Below are 23,873 nucleotides of genomic sequence, written 5' to 3' on the forward strand. Positions count from 1 at the left end.
ATATTGAAGATAATAAGTGTTAAATGTGATTTTTAGCTTGCGTACCCTGATTGTAAAACAACCCATAGCTTTGGCTTTTAGGGCTTCTTTTCTTTGCAGTAACTTTCCAAGCAGGGAAAGTGTGGGGGCAGGGAGGTACAGGGGCCAGGGTCTTTGACAAATATGCCGCTTTTCCACTACCAACGCGGCTGAGCCGTGCCGTGCTGAGTTGGGCTGAGTCGAGCTGAGCGGGGCTGTTGGAGTTGCATTTCGACTACAACCGCGCTGGCTGGAAGTGGGTGGACACATTGGGTGGAGTTAGCGAAAGTGGGTGGACGTCACGTGATGTCGTTAGGCGGCGCAAACAGTGACATCAGTGAGGTTTTAAGCGGTAGTCTCACGACCCGGATAGTAAACAATAAACATGGAGGACATGGAGTCGTTAGTGTTGCTGGTCTTGGTGCTGTGGCTTGTTGTCACCGACAACGCCAACAGATACTGGCAAGAGCGTATAGATGAGGCGAGGCGCATAAGGCTTCAGAAATTCTCGTAATTCTCCTTCTTCCGGGTTTATGGTGTTTACAGATCCCAGCGTGCTCGCGGGGCGTGTGTGGGCGTGTGAGGACACTCCTCCTCACCAATCAGTGCACAGGGGAGTGTCTCCTCACGCCCCTAGCCCCACTCGGCTCGGTTTGGCTCGCTTCAGCCCCACTCCAAAACCGTGCGAGTTTCGGGTGCTAAGTAGGGCTGAAGCGAGCCGGGTTGTGCTGCTCTGAGGTAGTCGAAACGCGAGCTGTGTCGGGCTGAAGTGAGCTGAAAAAGGGTAGTGGAAAAGGGCCAATAGACTATTGACAGTGATGGGGGGAGGGGGGATTACAGGTGAATTACATTTACATCAATACATTTACATCAATATTCATTTCAAAGGGTAACTGGCTTTGGAGAAAACAAAGGTGGTCTGAAGTTTCTACAATTAGTATTGAAACCACATAACATTTCTGAATGCTGTTCTTACTTTTATGTAGCCAACACCTATGTTTACAAGGTTCAGACTTCAAAAGTCTTGTGCAGATATATTCATAGTGTTGTTTTTTTAATACATGAGGTTTGGAGACTCTGAAAATTGTTTTTTGTAAGGTTGTGTTTGCACTTAATTTAAATAAAAACAAATTTCATTACATTCACTTTACTCTCATATTATTATTGCTGAGGGTGTCCAGAATATAACCATGTGTGTCACTTTTGCACGGATGTTTTTAGTTAGATGGAATACTTAAAAATGTCAAGGTTTATCGGACTGCCACAGTGTGTTTGACAGGCCCAGGACCTCAGAGTGTTAAATGCGCTTTATAAATAAATTTGACTTGATGAAAGTTGCTTCCGAACCCACAAGTCCTTTCATTTTGTAAAGGTATCCAAGGCCAATATAAATGTATTAAGCACTGTATGCTGCCTTTTTCATGTTGATTCCTGTGTTTTGCCAAGGCTTCACTATGCAGGTCATTGTTATATACAACTTGTCAGACCAGTTAAAGAACATGCTGAGAACATTCATTTATGACACATGACTCCTTTAGATTTCTTTATAATGTGACTTTGACTTCTGTAATTGTTTATATTTGTACTGTACTTACATTTGCACCAATATCAGCTCAAGTGCGAGTTGTATGTGCTGTCTGTTACTAACATCAAGAACACCCCTTGATCACTTGCCTCCATACTCTCTCTTATTTAAACGGACATGGGCTGACTGACAAGAATGAAATGCCATACTGATTTACTGCACCTAATAAATGAAGATCTAAAAACTCTTCAGGTGCTGAAGTTCTTTTTGACTGATTTTTAGGTTGGATGTAAAGATCAATGTCTTTTGTTATTATCATTACTCAGGTCTGGAGAAGTGACTAAGGCAGTCACTATCCAGGTGGGCCATGGTGAGACTCTGCTGCCTCTGCTGTCTCTGATGGGTTTCTTCAGGGATGAAACGCCACTAACGGCGAAGAACTTCCCTCTGCAGCACAGCCGCAAGTTCCGCAGCAGTCAGATAGTGCCTTATGCCGCAAACCTGCTCTTTGTCCTGTATGAGTGTACAGACGGACTCAGGCTCCAGTTATTCCTCAATGAGAAACCAATGGCTTTTCCTAACATAAGCGACCCAGCTCCACTGTATGACACAGTCAGGAAACACTACTCTGACCTTCTGCATGGCTGTGATTTTAAGAAAGAATGTGAAATGCTTAAAGGTAAAATTAGGAACACTGAGCTGTGACATGGGTAAGCAAAGAGGTGGAGGTGAGGGTGAGAGTAAAAGAATAATGTGCCAGTACTGGACTGAGCAATCTTGCTGGTTAAATGATGTGTGAGATGGCGAACCAAATGTGAGATTTTTATTGGTGACCAAATATGTGGTTTATTTATGGTTTAAGTTGTTGGTTTTTTTTAAATTATTATTATTTACCTGGAAGATTTCTTCACAGAAGCCAAATTTGATTAAGAACTTACTGTAAGGTACCAAATACATTTCTGAGATTAAGACCTTTTTCAAGTTTAAAAAAAAAGGCATTTTATTTTTAAAATAAAGAATAGTCTGATGTGGCCTGTTAATGCATGCAGTGATGATAACTGTGTCAGCATCCTGGTATTAATGAGGGTTAGATATTTGACAAACACTATCCAAAGGAGGAAAAAAAAACTAGTATGTTTTGTGGTTTAGTGTTAAACGAAGAACCTGGATGATAAATACATACTCCAGATTGTTCAAATATATGAATAAATTCAAATTTCTTAACGCTTTTTAAGAGTGCATCATGATTATGCTTGTAATTGCCGATAATTCAAAAACACAGTCTGTGCAATAGCTGTTATTTTTACTGCTAATTATGATGAGAATATAGAAGGTTAATCAATTTGACCAAAACTGGACTTCATCTTGTGCAGTGCAGTGGGTAGAGTGTCCAAGTCGATCTTAAGTTCATGTTCTCTCTGGGTCCATGTGGGGGATTTGTCCAGGTTCTGTTGTTTCCTTCCACAAACATGACAGTAAGTGATTTGGTTAAGATAAATCGCTAGACTTGTGGGTCTAGGTGAGATGTGCCCTGCTTTCCCACCTCGTGCCCAGTGTTCCCAGAGCCTTCCTTCCAGACCCTGAGCTTAAAGGAGTTACTAAAAATGATGTAATGAGTCAGTGACTTGATGCTTGAAAGTAAATAAAAAGAATTTTCACTTCAAATCCTACCTATAATACACATCAAAAGTTTGGGGACACCTTCTAATTCAATGTTTTTCTTTATTTTGATTAAGACACTTCCTGTCTTAAAGCAATGAAGGATGTCGTTTCTCTTTGCTAAGTTAATCGGTTCTTGACATTATGTGGATTACTACAGTTATGGAATAGGGATATTTATCCATCCATCCATCATCTGTAATCGCTTATCCTGTGCAGGGTCGCGGGCAAGCTGGAGTCTATCCCAGCTGACTATGGGTGAGAGGCGGGGTACACCCTGGACAGGTCGCCAGGTCATTGCAGGGCTGACACAAACAACCATTCACACTCACATTCACACCTACGGTCAATTTAGAGCCACCAATTAGTCTAACCTGCATGTCTTTGGACTGTTGGGGAACCTGGAGCACCCGGAGGAAACCCACAGAGACACGGGGAGAACATGCAAACTCCACTCAGAAAGGCCGCTGTCGGCTGCTGGGCCTGAACCTGTAACCTTTTTGCTGTGAGGTGACAGCCTACACCACCGTGCTGCCGCAGGGATCTCATCTCATTATCTCTAGTCGCTTTATCCTGTTCTACAGGGTCGCAGGCAAGCTGGAGCCTATCCCAGCTGACTACGGGCGAAAGGCGGGGTACACCCTGGACAAGTCGCCAGGTCATCACAGGGCTTGCCCCAGGGATATTTGGTGTATTTTTATTATTTACTGTTTAATCTCAAACACAGGAAGAAGGCAAGAAATTGCACTCGTTAACTTTTGATGAAGGCGGCACGGTGGTGTAGTGGTTAGCGCTGTCGCCTCACAGCAAGAAGGTCCTGGGTTCGAGCCCCGTGGCCGGCGAGGGCCTTTCTGTGCGGAGTTTGCATGTTCTCCCCGTGTCCGCGTGGGTTTCCTCCGGGTGCTCCGGTTTCCCCCACAGTCCAAAGACATGCAGGTTAGGTTAACTGGTGACTCTAAATTGACCGTAGGTGTGAATGTGAGTGTGAATGGTTGTCTGTGTCTATGTGTCAGCCCTGTGATGACCTGGCGACTTGTCCAGGGTGTACCCCGCCTTTCGCCCGTAGTCAGCTGGGATAGGCTCCAGCTTGCCTGCGACCCTGTAGAAGGATAAAGCGGCTAGAGATAATGAGATGAGATGAGAACTTTTGATGAGGCACACCTGTTAACTGAAAAGCGTTCCGGGTGACTGCCTCATGAAACTGGTTAAGATAATGCCAATAGTGTACAAAGCATCAAGGCAAACAGTGGCTACTTTGAAGAATCTAAAATATGAAACATTTTGTTTTTTAACACTTTTTTTGTTGTTGTTTAATTCCATATCTGTTCCATATTTCATAGTTTTGATGTCTTCAGTATTGTTCTACAGTGAAGAAAATAGTCCAAAATGCAGAAAAAAAAACTTTTGAAGGTGTAGGTGTGTCCATACTTTTGACTGGTACTGTAAATACATATTCACTATCAACCCGTCTCCTGTCACTGTTGACTTTTCAGCACAGTTGGGCAACTTCTATAAAAGCATACCTTGATTTGGAACTCGCCTATTAAATTGTGCTTGTGTGAGTATGAGCAAGCAGATTTCTGAATTATGATCCTTCAAGATTACATGGGTTACACATTCAGGCAGCTTGAATTTACTATGTTTTAGTTACATATGGGATAATTTGCTTTGCCGTTCTGACAACAGGGTACAGGGATGCAAGAAGGCTTTTTATGTTGGTGGTGCTGGAATTTGAAGCGTTTATATGACAGACTTAAACAACCTTTATTGTCATTCAGTATGCAACAAGTGTACACCGAACGAAATTTTGTTGCAATTTGGCTCAGCATGGAATTAAATATGAAGTGTATTAAATTATAATATTTTTGCTGCTGCATAATTTAAAGTGCAATAGTATAAAGTGACCTGTGGAATTAGGAAATGTTCAAGTTATAAATAAATAGAAGTTTGGATTTGGAGTTCAGCAGTCTGGTGACCTTGGGGGGGGGGAGCTGTTACAGAACCTGGTGGTCCTGCACTGAATACTGCGGAACCTCTTTCCAGAGGCCAGAGGTGAGAACAGTCCATAGTGAGGGTGTGAGGGGTCACTGATGATGTTTCTGGCTCGAGACATGCAGCGCCTTGGTGCAATGTCCTGAATGGACAGAAGAGAAGTCCCAATGATTTTCTCTGCTGTCCTCACCGCTCTCCTCACATTCTTCCTGTCAGAGGCACTGCAGCCTCCAGACCACACAGAGATGCAGCTGGTTAGAACGCTCTCTATGGTGCTTCTGTAGAATGTAGTGAGGATGGGTGGGAGCAGGTGGGCTCTCCTCATCCTATGCAGGAAGTGCAGATGTTGCTGTGCCTTCTTGACCAGGTGAAGTTGTCCATGATGTGCACCCCGAGGAATTCGGTTCTATTGACCACCTCCACGACCGTGTTGTTGATGAGAGGTAGGAGATAGTAGTGATGTAGTGGTTAGTGCTGTCGCCTCACAGCAATAAGGTCTGGGTTTGAGCCCCGTGACTGACGAGGGCCTTTCTGTGCGGAGTTTGCACGTTCTCCCCGTGTCTGCGTGGGTTTCCTCCAGGTGCTCCAGTTTCCCCCACAGTCCAAAGACCATAGGTGTGAATGGTTGTCTGTGTCTGTGTCAGCCCTGTGATGACCTGCCGACTTGTCCAGGGTGTACCCTGCCTTTCGCCCGTAATCAGCTGGGATAGGCTCCAGCTTGCCTGCGACCCTGTAGAACAGGATAAAGCGGCTAGAGCAGGGCTTTTCAAAGTGTGGGGCGCGCCTCCCCTAGGGGGCGCCAGAGTTCTTCAGGGGGGGCGCAACATGAGGAAAAATAAACCAGAATAAGTTACTATTGCGGACATTTAGTGAACTTCAGCTAGCCTTTGCCAGAGACCAAATGGATCGATTTTTAGTACCTAAAGCTACAGTGAGTGAGGAGACAGAGTCTGGGCCAAGCAAAAAAAGAAGCAAGTATGACCACGATTATTTAAAGTTTGGATTTTCATGGACTGGATCTGAAGATGCTCCACTGCCACAGTGTGTTGTCTGCCAAGAGGTGCTAGCTAACGATGCTATGAGATGTTTAAAATGTGTAAAACTAGATGTTTAAAAAAAAAAAGCACAGATGTTTAAAATGTGTAAAAAAAAAAAAGATGTTTTAAAAAGCACAGATGTTTAAAATGTGTACAAAAGAGGTTTTAAAAAGCACAGATTTTTAAAATATGTAAAAACGAGGTTTTAAAAAAGCACAGATGTTTAAAATGTGTACAAAAGATGTTTTAAAAAGCACAGATGTTTAAAATGTCTAAAAAATGTTTTTTAAAAAAGCACAGATGTTTAAAATGTTTAAAAAAAAGTTTTTAAAAAAAGCACATGTTTAAAATGTGTAAAAAGAGGTTTTAAAAAGCACAGATGTTTAAAATGTGTACAAAAGATGTTTTCAAAAGCACAGATGTTTAAAATGTGTACAAAAGACGTTTTAAAAAGCACAGATGTTTAAAATGTGTAAAAAATGTTTTTAAAAAAAGCACAGATGTTTAAAATGTGTAAAAAGAGGTTTTAAAAAGCACAGATGTTTTAAATGTGTACAAAAGAGGTTTTCAAAAAGCACAGATGTTTAAAATGTGTACAAAAGACGTTTTAAAAAGCACAGATGTTTAAAATGTGTAAAAAATGTTTTTAAAAAAAGCACAGATGTTTAAAATGTGTAAAAAAGAGGTTTTAAAAAGCACAGATGTTTTCAAAAAGCACAGATGTTTAAAATGTGTAAAAGAAAAAAAATGTGTACAACAACCATTTTTTTTTAAATACGAATGGAATATTAAGTATAGCAACAACAAAAATTGTAAAGGGGGGCACTGTTGTTTATTTGCTCTCTGGGGGGGGCTGACTCTCCCATACTTTGAAAACCCCTGGGCTAGAGATGAGATGAGATGAGATGAGGATTAGTTTGGCAGTTTCCCTTGTACCCTCAACATCTGGTCAGGAGAGGATGCCAAGTCAGCACTTCTCAATTCATCATAACAGTCATAGAAAAGTACAATGTTGATAAGTGGTGTGGCCCTCCAGGGCAGGGCTTAGAGACCGACAAATTTTTTTTAATGGTCTCTTCTGTTTTTCAAGGTCCAAGTTTAATCTGACAAATCTTTTGTGAATGTTTCGTGCAGCCAAATTCAGTCATCTTCGAGTGTTTTTACCACGCCCCCATTCCGGATAACATCCAATCATACCACGCGATGGAGCGGAGTATGTAAATATCGGCGTGGGCCACGCCCCCCTCGTGGCCGCTCTGAGTTGTGATACGCCGGAGGAGGAATTTCAGGAAGAAAGTTGTGTGCTACGTGTCCAAGAGTTGGGTTTCTTCCTCCCCTCGCCGCTCGGTCCCTCCTCAGCTCGCTGCTTTTTAACTCGCTCTCCGAGTGGCAGCCTCTGAGGCTTACACTTTACACAGTGAGACGCAGGGTCTGAGCAGTGCCATCATGTCTGGGATCAAAAAGCAGAAGACGGTGAGTGCAGAGTCAGGGATGGGGTTGAGTTGGGTTGGTTTGGGTTTTTATTGCACTCATGCTGTAAATTTCAGATAAATAAGACTGAGCATGATTACATGGAAGAAAGAGACAGTGTCTGTTAAAAGTTTCTGCTTAGTAAATCTGGATGAAAGTGAGTCAGCTGTAGCATTTCCGGTCAGTTTTGTACTTTCTGTCCTGTATAAACTGTTTTGGCCAGGATGAGCTCTTAAAGATGGAGATGTACTTCTGTTAGTAGACAAATGAATGCAAGTTTTGTTCTCAGGTATACTGTTTACATAAATCAGTTGACTGATCCTCTCCTGTCTCTTCTTTATTTACCCATAATTATGTCATATAATGTGTGTGTGTGTGTGTGTTAAAATGAATCCTCTATCAGAGGTCAGATTGTTTCTGACACTCCACTGCTCTGATTGATGATCTGCCTGGAGTCATGACATTTATCTAGTTATATGATTTCAGTTGCAGTTATTTATGTATTGAAAGGACTAGTTTTACTGTGATAGGAAAAAAAAAAAAAGTAGCTTGCTGTTTATGAGTCAAAGGAGGCCCTGATGTACTTTGGACCTGCTGGGGTGAGTGGGTGAGCGGCTGAGAGAAGTGTGGCTGTGTTCCTCTCCTCCTCTCCTCTCCTCTCCTCTCTACTGGCCTGCATGAATGGTGCCGTTTGTTTCCCCAAGTCCACCCTTCCTTCATAGGTTCTCTCTTTAACATTCAGACACCTAAATTAAAGTTGTGGAGATGCCGATGAAACGAAGCGGCCAGCTTTGAGATGATGTATGTGCTGCTACAGTAAACATTTCTTTATTAGCATATTGCGCTCTGTTCAAGAAGTGCTAAAATACAGAAGAATCTTTAAGCTCATGAAGTTCGTACGCAGTTAAATTGTTTTTGGCTTACGTTATAGGCTACAGATGAATTCCAAATGGTCTAATTTCAGAGCAAAAACTTTTTCACATGCAGGTAATATTTGATACTGTTTAGCTCTTTTGTTTCATCTGTGTTTTACTGGGCACTTTAGGATCTCCAAAGGGCAACAAACATTGTGTACCAAGCACACCATGTGAGCAGGAACAAACGAGGCCAAGTCGTAGGAACCAAAGGTGGCTTTCGAGGTTGCACTGTGTGGCTGACAGGTTTGCTTTGATTATTTATGGTCATTCAGAATAAACCCATTTGTCAACATACAAGGCCAGTTCCAAAATAGTTGTGACATTGTCTAAAATGTAAATAAAAACTGAATGTGATGATTTGCAAATTGCGGAAAATGTATATTTCATTGAAAATGGTACAAAGGTAACGTCAAATGTTGAAACTGAGAAGGTTTATTGTATTTTGAAAAATATATGCTCATTTTTTTAAATTTAATGTCAGCAACATGTTTCAAAAAAGACTGGGAAAAGTTGTGTAATGCTTAATAATAATAATAATAATAATAATAATAATAATAATAATTTGGTTCATTAGCAACAGGTCAGTAAAATGACTGGGTATAAAAAGAGCATCCCAGTGAGGCAGAGTCTCTCGGAAGTAAAGATGGGGACGGGTTCACTGCTCTGTGAAAGACTGTGTGGGCAAACAGTGCAACAAATTAACGTTCCTTAACGTAAAATTGCAAAAAAAAATTGGGGATCACACCATCTACATATCATCATTTTAAAAGATTCTGAGAATCCAGAGATATATCTCTGTATGAAAGGAATAAGGCTGAAAAACAACACTGGATGCCTGTGATCTTCAGGCCCTCAAGCAACACTGTATTAAAAACGGACACCATGCTGTAGTGGAAATCGCTGTGCGGGCTCAGAAATACTTCAGTAAACCATCGTCTGTGAATACAGTTCATCACTACATCTACAAATGCAAATTAAAATTCTACCATGCAAAGAAGAAACAATCTATAAACAACATTCAATGTATGTCCCAACTGTTTTGGAAACTGGGTTGTACAACCTGAGTTTTTATGCTTGATCCGAATTTGAATTTGAATCATCATTCATTGTAATATCTCTAAAATACTCACTCTCTGTGAAATGTTGATTTATCTCCATCTAGGGCTGTCTGGTGCAGGGAAGACTACGGTTGGTTTTGCTCTAGAGGACTACCTCGTTTCCCATGGCATTCCGTGTTATTCTCTTGATGGTGACAACATTCGTCATGGCCTGAACAAGAATCTTGGTTTCACCGCGGCAGACAGAGAAGAGAACATCCGCCGTATTGCAGAGGTGGCCAAGCTGTTTGCTGATGCTGGCTTGGTTTGCATCACTAGCTTCATCTCTCCTTTTGCAAAGGTATTTTACAGCTAAATATGAAAATATGCAGTGAATATACAGCTCAATAAACGTATCCCAAAATTGGTTGTACTCTGGGCGGGAAAACTCAGTATTCAAGATGAACTCTGCTTTGTTTTTTTTTTTTATGACGACACCCAAAGGACCGAACTGAAGCAAGGAAGATCCATGAGATTTCGAAGCTGCAGTTCTTTGAGGTGTTTGTGAATGCACCACTGGAGGTGTGCGAGAGCAGGGATGTCAAAGGGCTTTATAAAAAGGCCCGTGCTGGGCAGATTAAAGGTACACACTGACCAGACTTTGTTGCATATAGTTGGATGTTTTGGAAGCTATGTAAATATGTGATCAGATGTAGCTAACTGGCGGCACGGTGGTGTAGTGGTTAGCGCTGTCGCCTCACAGCAAGAAGGTCCGGGTTCGAGCCCCGTGGCCGATGAGGGCCTTTCTGTGTGGAGTTTGCATGTTCTCCCCGTGTCCGCGTGGGTTTCCTCCGGGTGCTCCGGTTTCCCCCACAGTCCAAAGACATGCAGGTTAGGTTAACTGGTGACTCTAAATTGACCGTAGGTGTGAATGTGAGTGTGAATGGTTGTCTGTGTCTATGTGTCAGCCCTGTGATGACCTGGCGACTTGTCCAGGGTGTACCCCGCCTTTCGCCCGTAGTCAGCTGGGATAGGCTCCAGCTTGCCTGAGACCCTGTAGAACAGGATAAAGCGGCTAGAGATAATGAGAAATAATGAGATGAGATGTAGCTAACTCTTAAACTGGTTCTGTTACTACTTAGGCTTCACAGGGATTGACTCAGAGTACGAGAAACCAGATTCCCCAGAGCTTGTACTGAAAACAGGAGAGCTCACAGTGAATGAGTGCATTCAGCAATTGGTGGAGCTCCTTCAAGACCAGGTAAGGAAGTGACTGTTCTGGAAAATCTCCAGAGTGGTGCAACAGAAAAGCATTCAAATTCAAAAACAGAAACTCATTCACATTGGAAATACCCGGTATCATGCTACAGCCATCTGTGACTGGGAACCTGAGAGCATAAAGTTGGCTATGCCTGTCAGGTGGGAGGGGTGGCATACGGTCTCTCTCTCACTCACAGTGATACTAGCCAATCATGGGCATCTGTGAGCTCATTCGTGTGGAGGTGGACGGGTAGCACTTTCCTTCAAGTGTGTTATGACCCCCTTGAGGTTGCCTGAGCAGCAGTTTGAAAAGATGCGGTCGGCTGGCTTCACATGCATGGTAGCTGTCCTGGTATAGGAGAGCTGTACGTGTGTGTGTATATATATTATATCTCTCCATAGCAGGGCAGAATAACTTTTTTTTTTTTTTTTTTTTTTTTATGCCTCCGCCACCGTAGGGTGCAGGAGGCATTATGTTTTCGGGTTGTCTGTCCGTGCGTGCATCTGTCCCGCAACCTTGTGAACGCGATATCTCAAAGGCTAATGAAAGGAATTTCACCAAACTTTCACCATTTGTGTGCTTTGGGACAAACATGAACTGATTAGATTTTGAGATCAAAAGGTCTAAGGTCACTGTGAGGTCAAATTTCTGTCCGAGAACCTTGTGAAGACAATATCTCCAAGGCAAATCAAAGGAATTTCACCATTTGTGCATTTGGGGACAAAGATAAACTGATTAGATTTTGAGATCAAGAGGTCTAAGGTGGGGCGGCACGGTGGTGTAGTGGTTAGCGCTGTCGCCTCACAGCAAGAAGGTCCTGGGTTCGAGCCCCGGGGCTGGCGTGGGCCTTTCTGTGTGGAGTTTGCATGTTCTCCCCGTGTCCGCGTGGGTTTCCTCCGGGTGCTCCGGTTTCCCCCACAGTCCAAAGACATGCAGGTTAGGTTAACTGGTGACTCTAAATTGACCGTAGGTGTGAATGTGAGTGTGAATGGTTGTCTGTGTCGGCCCTGTGATGACCTGGCGACTTGTCCAGGGTGTACCCCGCCTTTCGCCCGTAGTCAGCTGGGATAGGCTCCAGCTTGCCTGCGACCCTGTAGAACAGGATAAAGCGGCTAGAGATAATGAGATGAGATGAGAATGAGGTCTAAGGTCAGGGTCACTGTGAGGTCAAATGACTGTCCGAAAACCTTGAGCACAATATCTTCAAGGCTAATACAAGTAATTTCACCAGGTCAAGATTACTGTGAGGTCAAATGTCCATCCCCAAATCACAACTTAATAAGGCGTGTAGTCTACCAGGCGGAGGCATCCCCATCGACGCCGTTGGCATAGAGTTCTATCTAGTTTTAATTAAAAAAAAAAGCTGTAAGGGGGCGTCATGGCTGGGGTGCCGTGCCGTGGGTCCGGGGACCCAGGTTCGATTCCGACCCGAGGTCATTTCCCGGTCCCTCCCCGTCTCTCTCTCCCGCTCATTTCCTGTCCTGTCTCTGCACTGTCCTATCCAATGGAGGTGAAAAAAGCCCCAAAAAAAATCTTAAAAAAAAAAAAAAAGCTGTAAAACAAAAATCCATAGTAATCCCTCAGTGCATATTTATTTTATGAACATAATATTGAAAATCTTTTTCTTTTTTTCCCCTTCAATTTTTAATTGGAAAGAAACGAAGGGGTGTGTGTGTGGGTTTTATTTATTTATTTTATTTATTTATTTTTAAGAAGTTTGTGAATTCTAAACGCAAATGTGCAGCATCCTGACTATTCAAGGTGTTGCACAATTTCTAGGTCTCTATTTAAATTTAAGAACATTTGTGATATTGACCATGTTAATTCCTTTTTACAAAAAAAAAAAATAAAAACAGATTTTCTGGGCGGGGCAGCACGGTGGTGTAGTGGTTAGCGCTGTCGCCTCACAGTAAGAAGGTCCTGGGTTCGAGCCCCGGGGCCGGCGAGGGCCTTTCTGTGTGGAGTTTGCATGTTCTCCCCGTGTCCGCGTGGGTTTCCTCCGGGTGCTCCGGTTTCCCCCACAGTCCAAAGACATGCAGGTTAGGTTAACTGGTGACTCTAAATTGGCCGTAGGTGTGAATGTGAGTGTGAATGGTTGTCTGTGTCTGTGTCAGCCCTGTGATGACCTGGCGACTTGTCCAGGGTGTACCCCGCCTTTCGCCCGTAGTCAGCTGGGATAGGCTCCAGCTTGCCTGCGACCCTGTAGAAGGATAAAGCGGCTAGAGATAATGAGATGAGATGAGATTTTCTGGGCATCTTATTCCTTCCACTGGAGTTTGTGTTCAGATGGATTTGATCGAACATGGATCATCAGGTTTTACACAAACTTGAGTCCAAGTCTGTATGCAGTCTCGAGTGCATGCCGTCGTTCGAGCAAAAAGGGGACAAACTAAATACTAAAATTCAAGTTAATATTTCCAAGATTCTACTTTTTACTCGAGTTATTGTTGATTTTGTGATTTTTGTAATCAAAACCTTTTTGTGTTAGTCAAATAAGCATTTCCACTGGTGCTCTCAGACTTTTGGTCCCCATTGTGGTTTTTAAAGAGACAGACCCAGTGTTGGTAGATTCTGTTTTCAGGTCAGTATTAGCACTGAGGAGATGATAAGAATGAGAACGGTCTTCTTTGCTTGCAGGGAATTGTGCCCACTGGTTTGACGAAGGGTGTCAGTGTGCTTTTTGTCCCTGAAAACAAGATGGATTTGGCGCTGCGTGATGCCAATATACTTCCTACTGTAAACATCACCAAGGTAAGGCAGCACTAACTTGCACACAATATATTCTTAATTGGAGCCTGCTGAAGTGTTTAAATTAAGACATTTAAATTTCCACGACTAATATTTAAACTCTCATTATATCCTAAGGTTTTTGTATTTATTTACAATAATTTTATAATTTAGAAACATTTTTTATTCTTAGTCATGTGGATCGGTTAGGTTCATGGAATGAATTGCAAATCAATGTAATTGCAATTTTAAAATACATTTTAAGCAGCAAAACAGTAATCTGAACTGTGGTTTCTGTTGCATTAGTTGGATCTTCAGTGGGTTCAAGTGTTGGCTGAAGGGTGGGCTACTCCTCTGAAAGGCTTTATGAGGGAAAGGGAGTTCCTGCAGGTCCTTCACTTTGGCAATCTACTTGATGGTAAAGACATACAACAACAACAGAGCTGTCTCTTTTAACATCGACACTCGGACTCGGTTACAGAAAATCTGAGGTGTCTGTAACTGTATTGTACAACAATCAGAACTTCCTCTTTTGACCCAATCTTACTTCCATTAGAAGTGGTAGAATGCTACTTGTTGAAAATAAGGCTTTTATATATAATATTTGTTTGTTTTTTTTAGATGGTGCCATCAACCTTTCTGTACCAATTGTCCTACCGGTGTCTAAGGAAGACAAAGACAGGTTGGATGGTTGTGCTGCTTTTGCCTTGGAGTATGAGGGTCGCAGAGTGGCCATAATGAGGAACCCTGAGTTTTATGAGCACCGTAAGGAGGAACGATGTGCCAGACAGTGGGGCACCACATGTCTCCAGCACCCTTACATCAAGGTCTGAGAAAATTCATAAACGGTCACCATACTTCATAATGCCATGCTGTTTTATAACAGCGCTTTTTCAAGTATTACAACCTGGCTTTCTTCTAAGATGGTTATGGAAGGTGGTGATTGGTTGGCCGGTGGAGACCTGGAGGTGTTGGGGCGAATCAAATGGAACGATGGTTTAGACCAATACCGTCTCACTCCAATGGAGCTTAAACAAAAGTTTAAGGAAATGGGAGCAGGTAAGACCAGAGGTTCTTTTTCATAAGAGGGTATTCTGGCTTCTTTTTGATTTCCTCACATTTTACAGTATACAGTACATACACAATGAACTGCAACTGTAGGTTTTTTTTTTTTTTTTTAATGGTCATAAGATTAATACGACTTAATCCTAGTGGTGTTATTGCTGTTACACAACTGATGCAGAGTTCATACAAAGTCAAGTGGAATGGTGTGTTTGAACTTTAGTTTAAACAATGAACAGAATGCAGTAGGGAAAATGATACTACAATAATTGTAAGCATTTATGTGTTTACAACTAACCTTTTGGAACAAGCATACAGCTTTTAAACCATTTGTATTGGAGCTTTACAGTGCAGGGGTATAACCTTGGACATGGTTAGATATTAACACAAACAGCAAACATACAAATGTATAATATCATGACTTTATCACGAGTCGTGTGTGTGTGTGTGTGGTACTGCTGTACATTTTGTCTCTACTAACAAAGATATTTAATGGACAAGGTTCAAAACAGTCAGTTTGGACTGACTTGGAGATTCTTTGGGGTAGCATGGCGGTGTAGTGAGTAGCACTGTCACCTCACAGCCAGAAGGTTCTAGGTTCGAGCCCAGCGGCCAACTGGGGGGGGCTTTCGATGTGGAGTTTGCACGTTCTCCCAGTGTCTGCGTGGGTTTCCCCCCATGGTCTAAAGACATGCAGTTGGGTTAACTGGATACTCTAAATTGTCCATAGGTGCGTGGGAATGGTTAAGAGGAAAAAACCTCTTTAATAATCCAGTAGAAGGCAATGGGAAACCACTACTGTAATTCTTCCCTAGAAACTCTGATGGATGTCAGAACATTAAAGAAGAAAGAGATTCCTTAACATACTCGAGTTTTGGAGATTTTTCACTGTCCCACTGTGATGCTGCAGCTTTCACGTGCTGGGTTCGCCACTAGCCCTCTTGGTCTGCCAGTGTTTTGGCTTTTGTTTTGTGTTTGTCTCTCGGGTAGCAGGGAGAGCTCTAGGGCTCTGATGACGTGACTAATCGGTGGCGTAATTAGGAGCCGGATAAAATCTGGACCTCCCAGTCTGTGAGAGGGCGTTTGCTTGCTTGACGTCACGCTTGCTGCGGTGCTGGCTGCGCGCCCCACTTGCTTTCATTTACCTTTTCACACTACAGTTTTGCTTTGTTTTACATTCACTGACTTTTTTTGTACAAAATTTTTTTTTTTTTTAAATAAACTTATTTTTGTGTTTGATATACAATCGGTGTGGTCTCCCCCTCTTTATGTTATGGCGGCCTTGAGCCAGGAAGTCATGACACCTACAAGGTTCTGTTCTTCATTTATGTACAGCCCATTGGACATGGAATTTTCAGGTATTTGAATGCCAGAGATTACATGAACATTTGTTTGCTCAATTTGAGCAGTCTTAATGACAATAGGAGACTCCCTTTTACAAATAGAATCATTTCTATATATAGATTTTTCTTTTGTAGCTACATAATAGCTGGTACTACCAGGCTGGCAAAATTATCCAGGAGCAGCTTGAACAATGATGCTGCAAATTTACTAGACCTTCTCACTTTCAACATGGTTATTCATGTGCTGTACTTTTGGACAAAAGGGCTGCAACCTTATCAGAGACAGAATACTTCCTGTTTTGTACACTGTAAACTACAAGCCTTTGTTTCCATCTTGCAGTAAAAATTAAGAGGTTAAGGATGTTCTCAGAACGTGTCTCGCAGATGTTATGTATGTTACAGCGCCGTTGAATAATTGTGGTGATCAACATGATCTCCCTTTCTCGCAGATGCAGTCTTTGCCTTCCAGCTGCGCAACCCGGTGCACAATGGCCATGCACTCCTCATGCAGGATACCAGGAAGAAGCTACTCGAGCGTGGCTACAAGAAACCTGTTCTGCTGTTGCACCCACTGGGAGGCTGGACCAAAGAGGATGATGTGCCACTGGAATGGCGCATGAAGCAGCATGCTGCTGTTCTTGAGGATGGTGTGCTAAATCCTGCCAGCACCATCGTAGCCATCTTCCCCTCGCCCATGATGTATGCTGGTCCCACAGAAGTGAGATCACTATGGCTAATACCAAGACAGGATTTATTGGACACCCGCTTAAGAGTCTGATTACACTCTCTGATCTCAGCCAAAGACCGTTTATGCGTGTGAATGTGTATCCCTACAGGTACAATGGCACTGCAGGGCCAGAATGATCGCTGGATCTAACTTTTACATTGTGGGCCGTGACCCAGCAGGCATGCCTCATCCAGAGACTAAACAGGACCTATATGAGCCCACACATGGTAGCAAAGTGCTGACCATGGCACCAGGCCTCATGTCTGTCGAAATCATTCCGTTCAGAGTTGCTGCTTATAATAAAGTGAAGAAGGCCATGGACTTCTATGACAAAGACAGGTTTGACTTTCTTTTTGGGTTTTTTTCCTTTTAACCAACAGATTTGAAAACCTGAATTTCAGAAATAGACTTCACGCTTAATGGAAACGGATTACTGAACCCATTGCATGCTGATCTTTTTCAGACACTGTGACTTTGAGTTCATCTCTGGAACCAAAATGAGGAAACTGGCTCGCGATGGCGAGAATCCTCCAGATGGTTTCATGGCACCCAAGGCGTGGAAGGTTCTCACGGAATATTATGGTTCTCTCCAGAAAGATTAACGTCTAAGGCAGTAACTTGCCACCTCACAAAGGGCATCAGCTAAATACTATCTACTCAGTTTTATAAATAAATTTATAGGGATTTAGTCCAGTATATTTATAATGCAAGTACTCTTAACTCATGATTTTATATTTCTTCTGTACAATACTAAACAGATTATTTTTAAATGTGTTTCAGGAGAGGTTGTATAAAGCAAACTTGCTTCGGTACAGGGAACATGATAAATGATTAATCATGTAAAGTGAATCTGTAATTTCCTGTCAATGTAATCATTTTATGTCCTTTTAAAAATCTAGGGTTTTTTTTTTTGCCTGTTTGATGTACACTACAGCACCATATTTAATAGCTTGAACTAGAAGAATTCCTTCAAAAATACACTATACCTCAATGTGTTAACTTGCATTAACATCCAGTTTACATGTCCACCTTCATGTGCTTGAAGCTGTCATTTCATATTCAGGATGAACGTCTACAATGTAAAGAAAAATATCTCGGTGTATCGGAGGATATGCAGGGTGCTTTAGGATCCATGTGAACAACAAAACATTTATTGGCTTGTTTTGGTAAAAGTAACAACTGAAACTTATTTATTACTATTCATTTAATGACTGTAGCTTAAATTATACCTTTTGATACTTGTCTGATTTCTTCTGACCATTTTTCATCATGGGTAACATTACCAATAAAATGAATACACAAAAACAATGTTTTCCAGGGTGTCCAAACTATTACACAGTTGAAAAGATTGAGCTTGTTTACTTAAGCATTATATACAAGCACTAACAACTCACTTACGGTTCTTGAGTTGACTTCCATTTTTCAGAATCCACACAAACTAATGGAGAAGATGGCTGAACAGTTTCCGTAGGACGGATAGCTTAGGTCACAGTCTGTACACCCTTATTTATTGCTAGAGAAAATACCGGTGTTACACAAAACAGTTCTTTTCTGTATAGTGGATATAAAAAGTTTACACACCCCTGTTAAAATGTCAGGTTTTTGTGAGGAGGGGAAAAAAAATTTAAAACCAAGATAAAGGTCATGTCTTTTTAGACCTGTCATATCGCAACCAACAAAATTCAAGTTTTTTTGGGGGGAGGGGTGGTTTACAATAATCTGGTTCCACAACTGTGCACGCCCTTTTAAAAGGCTTGTTCAATCACATTCGGTTACCCAGATTAACCAAATAAAGATCAGCAGTTTCTATACGATTTTCTTAGCAGGTAAAACCGTGTACACAAGGATCTCGGTCAAAATACATGAATGTACTATGGAACAACAGAGGCCATCAAGTGGAGAAAATAAGGCACCGTTACACCAAGAACGATATCATATCAGGGAGGCTGCAAAGAGGCCTACGGCAACAATGAAGGAGCTGCAGAAAAATCTGGCGAGTATTTCACTTCCTGCATGTGACGTCTTCAGCAGTCTGGCATGTTTATTCCCATGGGAGAGACAGGGGAGGGGGGGAAAAAAAATAATAAAACCCAAATCCACATCTACCACCATCCAAGCATGCTTACAAGTTACCAAAATGCACAATCCCCACAAACTATGTAGCAAAACCTGTTAAAGTCTGGATGAGCCCAAGCTAGCACGTTGTGGGCATAATTCTTAAAAAAAAAAAGTTGGGCACAAAAACAAGCTGGTTTATCACCTGAAGAACACCATACCCATGGTGAAGCATGGTGGTGGCAGCATCCATTTTGGCATAAAAACCTGCAGGCCTCTGTTAGACAGGTGAAAATGAAAAATTTCACCTTCCAGCACAATAATGATCCAACGCACGAATCCATGTTTAAAAAAAGGGGGGGGGGGGCGCTTCAGATGCAAATTTTATTTGCTATATCACATTAATGGCGGAAAAAGAATGGACATCTTGGTTTTGCTTTTAACATCAAAAGACCCTGCAATTTTAACAGGGGGTGTACATGTATATATTTCACTATATCTGTAAATGCACTTCACTAAATGAAGTACACAAAATAGAAATCCTTTGGAAATACAAAGGAATCCCATTCCTGATATTTTTTTTTTTACTGTCTGAAATTAATTACAGCCTAGGTGCTTTGTATACTACATGTTACTTGCTTCTGTACAATTTCATAAATATTCTCCTAATATCCCATGCAACAAGTGCATAGAAAACCTAATGCCTAAACAAAAGGCATATCGTATGAAGTGGTAAAACATAGCCGCCCGCCCCCAAAAGCAGTCGATACTGCAAAAAAAGGTCAGTGGATCAAATGTCCTGTTTCAAGAGCACCTTCTTATGCAACCCATATTATACAATACACATGTTAAACTTACAAAAATTACGATATTCTGGGGACATAAATCACCCTGGCCAGTAGTATCAGAAATCAGTCCAGAGCTGGATCCAGCAGCATACTGTGTGTTCCTGCCAATTTTGACTTTTTCATCTTTTCAATGGCTTTTTGGAGGTCAGTCTGCTGGATGGGTCGGATGTAGTCTTCCTCTGAACTGGACAGAAACACAGGCAGGTTGGCAAAAACCATTTACAATCATAACGCAAAAACATAAATGATGTTTTTAATGGAAATTAATGAGAACAGATAGACCACAGGTGGCACGGTGGTGTAGTGGTTAGCGCTGTCACCTCACAGCAAGAAGGTCCTGGGTTTGAGCCCCGTGGCCGGCGAGGGCCTTTCTGTGCGGAGTTTGCATGTTCTCCCCGTGTCCGCGTGGGTTTCCTCCGGGTGCTCCGGTTTCCCCCACAGTCCAAAGACATGCAGGTTAGGTTAACTGGTGACTCTAAATTGACCGTAGGTGTGAATGAGTGTGAATGGTTGTCTGTGTCTATGTGTCAGCCCTGTGATGAGCTGGCGACTTGTCCAGGGTGTACCCCGCCTTTCGCCCGTAGTCAGCTGGGATAGGCTCCAGCTTGCCTGCGACCCTGTAGAAGGATAAAGCGGCTAGAGATAATGAGATGAGATAGACCACAACTATTTGGAACTCAGGCTCTAATGGGGCATGGTTACATTTTTGTGGCAAGCAGATCTCAGTTCTACACTGTTCAACATGGCATGCCAAAATAACAAAAGGTGTGCACACCCTGATACTGCAGAGCAAAAGGCATTCACTGAATGAAGATAGTGGTGTTGCATGAGAGAGGGGGAAGAAGAAACAAAACAAAAAAACCCCACCTCACTGGATGTTTGTTCAAAGTCAAGGCTCATCATAAGTTGTTATAACACCTACCCAAAAACAAAGGAGTGACATTACCTACATTCTTGGTCTGAGCTACTGCAGGAAGATTCAATAACTTGCTGACACGAGTCTCGAATTTTGTTAATTTCCCAAACTCTCAACAGTACTGTGAAATTTTCCAGACACAAGTCTGTTAAGCAATGTTGCTGGAGGAAGTCTAATATTAGATATGCTAAATTTATATAGCATACACAAATCGCTGTATACGTTACAGAGATGGGAGGATCTTCATGACATGTACTTTGTCATCACACAAAGTTCCATGCATACCAAGTACACCTCTTATCTTCTACTCCAACTGCATTGACCCTTTTTTTCATAACTGCTCATTGTAGAGTATGTCGACAAGTTCTGCTTGATCATTAGTACTCCTATCTTTTAACCTCATCCCAGTGCGGTGTGGCAATGTAGCTTACAGCAGGTTATGGTCGCTGAACTGCTGGTTGTCCAGGTGGTGCTCTGAAAACAGTGTGGGCTTTATAGATAACTGGACTAATTTTGAGGGCACTGCTGGCCTGTTAGGGTGGGACGGTATCCATCCCACTCGGGAAGGTGCTGCTCTCATTTCTTGCAGCATCGCTCATAGTCTCAGAACAGGTCTAGTTAATTTCTGACAATCCAGAGCCAAGGAGCAAATGAACAGGCTAAACCAACTATCTGCTAGCTGCACAGAGTAGTCACTCAGAGTCCACTACATCGAGACTGTCTGTTCCCCAAGGTAAACAAAAAAGTAGAAGTACTCAGAGTTTGTTCCAGTAACCTAATCAATATCTCATCTCGTTATCTGTAGCCGCTTTATCCTGTTCTACAGGGTCGCAGGCAAGCTGGAGCCTATCCCAGCTGACTACGGGCGAAAGGCGGGGTACACCCTGGACAAGTCGCCAGGTCATTACAGGGCTGACACATAGACACAGACAACCATTCACACTCACATTCGCACCTACGGTCAATTTAGAGTCACCAGTTAACCTAACCTGCATGTCTTTGGACTGTGGGGGAAACCGGAGCACCCGGAGGAAACCCACGCGGACACGGGGAGAACATGCAAACTCCGCACAGAAAGGCCCTCGCCGGCCACGGGGCTCGAACCCAGGACCTTCTTGCTGCGAGGCGACAGCGCTAACCACTACACCACCGTGCCGCCCCACGAGATGAGATGAGAATAATATATGCACCTCACCATGCTACTGTATGAAACATACATTCACATCAGTTACTGCACAGAGCTTTATAAATGATCTCCCAGAGTTATCAACTTTGATCGAGTCACTGTCAGCCCCTGCAGAACTTGATCAGGCAACTGGATGCTTAGAATCAACGTTCCGCTATACTTTAGATAATGTAGCTCCACTTAAAAGGAAAATGACCGGAGAGAAAAAAAATTAGCACCCTGGTATAATGATGACACTCGCTCCTTAAAACAGACCGCTCGAAAATTGGAACGTAAATGGCGTCAAACAAAATTGGTAGCGTTCAAATTAGCTTGGAAGGAGAGCTTCCTGAAGTACAGAAAAGCTCTTAGTGCTGCTAGATCAACATATCTCTCCACCTTAATAGAAGATAACAATAATCCTAGATTCCTATTCAACACTGTAGCAAAATTAACCAGGAATAAGACCACTATAGACACATGCACACCTGCAGTATGTACAACCCCGATTCCAAAAAAGTTGGGACAAAGTACAAATTGTAAATAAAAACGGAATACAATGATGTGGAAGTTACAAAATTCCATATTTTATTCAGAATAGAACATAAATGACATATCAAATGTTTAAACTGAGAAAATGTATCATTTAAAGAGAAAAATTCTGTGATTTTAAATTTCATGACAACACCACATCTCAAAAAAGTTGGGACAAGGCCATGTTTCCCACTGTGAGACATCCCCTTTTCTCTTTACAACAGTCTGTAAACGTCTGGGGACTGAAGAGACAAGTTGCTCAAGTTTAGGGATAGGAATGTTAACCCATTCTTGTCTAATGTAGGATTCTAGTTGCTCAACTGTCTTAGGTCTTTTTTGTCGTATCTTCCGTTTTATGATGCGCCAAATGTTTTCTATGGGTGAAAGATCTGGACTGCAGGCTGGCCAGTTCAGTACCCGGACCCTTCTTCTACACAGCCATGATGCTGTAATTGATGCAGTATGTGGTTTGGCATTGTCATGTTGGAAAATGCAAGGTCTTCCCTGAAAGAGACGTCGTCTGGATGGGAGCATATGTTGCTCTAGAACCTGGATATACCTTTCAGCATTGATGCTGTCTTTCCAGATGTGTAAGCTGCCCATGCCACATGCACTAATGCAACCCCATACCATCAGAGATGCAGGCTTCTGAACTGAGCGCTGATAACAACTTGGGTCGTCCTTCTCCTCTTTAGTCTGAATGACACGGCGTCCCTGATTTCCATAAAGAACTTCAAATTTTGATTCGTCTGACCACAGAACAGTTTTCCACTTTGCCACAGTCCATTTTAAATGAGCCTTGGCCCAGAGAAGACGTCTGCGCTTCTGGATCATGTTTAGATACGGCTTCTTCTTTGAACTATAGAGTTTTAGCTGGCAACGGTGGATGGCACGGTGAATTGTGTTCACAGATAATGTTCTCTGGAAATATTCCTGAGCCCATTTTGTGATTTCCAATACAGAAGCATGCCTGTATGTGATGCAGTGCCGTCTAAGGACCCGAAGATCACGGGCACCCAGTATGGTTTTCCGGCCTTGACCCTTACGCACAGAGATTCTTCCAGATTCTCTGAATCTTTTGATGATATTATGCACTGTAGATGATATGTTCAAACTCTTTGCAATTTTACACTGTCGAACTCCTTTCTGATATTGCTCCACTATTTGTCGGCGCAGAATTAGGGGGATTGGTGATCCTCTTCCCAGCTTTACTTCTGAGAGCTGCTGCCACTCCAAGATGCTCTTTTTATACCCAGTCATGTTAATGACCTATTGCCAATTGACCTAATGAGTTGCAATTTGGTCCTCCAGCTGTTCCTTTTTTGTACCTTTAACTTTTCCAGCCTCTTATTGCCCCTGTCCCAACTTTTTTGAGATGTGTTGCTGTCATGAAATTTCAAATGAGCCAATATTCGGCATGAAATTTCAAAAATGTCTCACTTTCGACATTTGATATGTTGTCTATGTTCTATTGGGAATACAATATCAGTTTTTCAGATTTGTAAATTATTGCATTCCGTTTTTATTTACAATTTGTACTTTGTCCCAACTTTTTTGGAATCGGGGTTCTAGTAGCAACG

The 23,873-nt window shown here is 42.3% G+C and overlaps 3 protein-coding genes across 7 annotated transcripts in view; 2 read left to right on the forward strand and 1 right to left on the reverse strand.

The window, feature by feature from the left end:
- Nucleotides 1–2,767, forward strand: part of minpp1b (multiple inositol-polyphosphate phosphatase 1b) — a 59,090-nt gene extending 56,323 nt beyond the window's left edge. For all 3 annotated transcript variants that reach the window (XM_060939747.1, XM_060939748.1, XM_060939749.1), the window contains one exon: nt 1,870–2,767. In XM_060939747.1, coding sequence (XP_060795730.1) covers nt 1,870–2,248 — 379 coding nt within the window. In that variant the 3' untranslated portion in view covers nt 2,249–2,767. The remainder of the gene's footprint in view (nt 1–1,869) is intronic.
- A 3,968-nt stretch (nt 2,768–6,735) lies between these two features.
- On the forward strand, nt 6,736–18,068 carry papss2b (3'-phosphoadenosine 5'-phosphosulfate synthase 2b). Its single transcript, XM_060939750.1, has 12 exons — nt 6,736–7,704; nt 8,747–8,861; nt 9,781–10,016; nt 10,160–10,298; nt 10,798–10,916; nt 13,554–13,667; nt 13,950–14,061; nt 14,265–14,470; nt 14,567–14,702; nt 16,498–16,766; nt 16,885–17,114; nt 17,239–18,068. Exons 1-12 carry the CDS (start codon nt 7,678–7,680, stop codon nt 17,375–17,377), a joined length of 1,842 nt encoding a protein of 613 aa, XP_060795733.1. The 5' UTR covers nt 6,736–7,677; the 3' UTR covers nt 17,378–18,068.
- atad1b (ATPase family AAA domain containing 1b) overlaps nt 17,905–23,873 on the reverse strand; it is a 38,445-nt gene continuing 32,476 nt past the window's right edge. For all 3 annotated transcript variants that reach the window (XM_060939751.1, XM_060939752.1, XM_060939753.1), the window contains exon 10: nt 17,905–19,862. In XM_060939751.1, the coding sequence (XP_060795734.1) occupies nt 19,742–19,862 (121 nt within the window). In that variant the 3' untranslated portion in view covers nt 17,905–19,741. The remainder of the gene's footprint in view (nt 19,863–23,873) is intronic.

This window comes from Neoarius graeffei, chromosome 14, assembly GCF_027579695.1.
Source record: "Neoarius graeffei isolate fNeoGra1 chromosome 14, fNeoGra1.pri, whole genome shotgun sequence".
NCBI lineage: Eukaryota > Metazoa > Chordata > Actinopteri > Siluriformes > Ariidae > Neoarius > Neoarius graeffei.

Bases quoted from the DNA above. Each gene is read 5' to 3' on its own strand.
- papss2b (XM_060939750.1), top strand. From the start codon at position 7,678: ATGTCTGGGATCAAAAAGCAGAAGACG. The intron at 10,017-10,159 runs GTATTTTACAGC...CGACACCCAAAG, and splicing joins TCATCTCTCCTTTTGCAAAG to GACCGAACTGAAGCAAGGAA. The intron at 10,299-10,797 runs GTACACACTGAC...GTTACTACTTAG, and splicing joins CCGTGCTGGGCAGATTAAAG to GCTTCACAGGGATTGACTCA.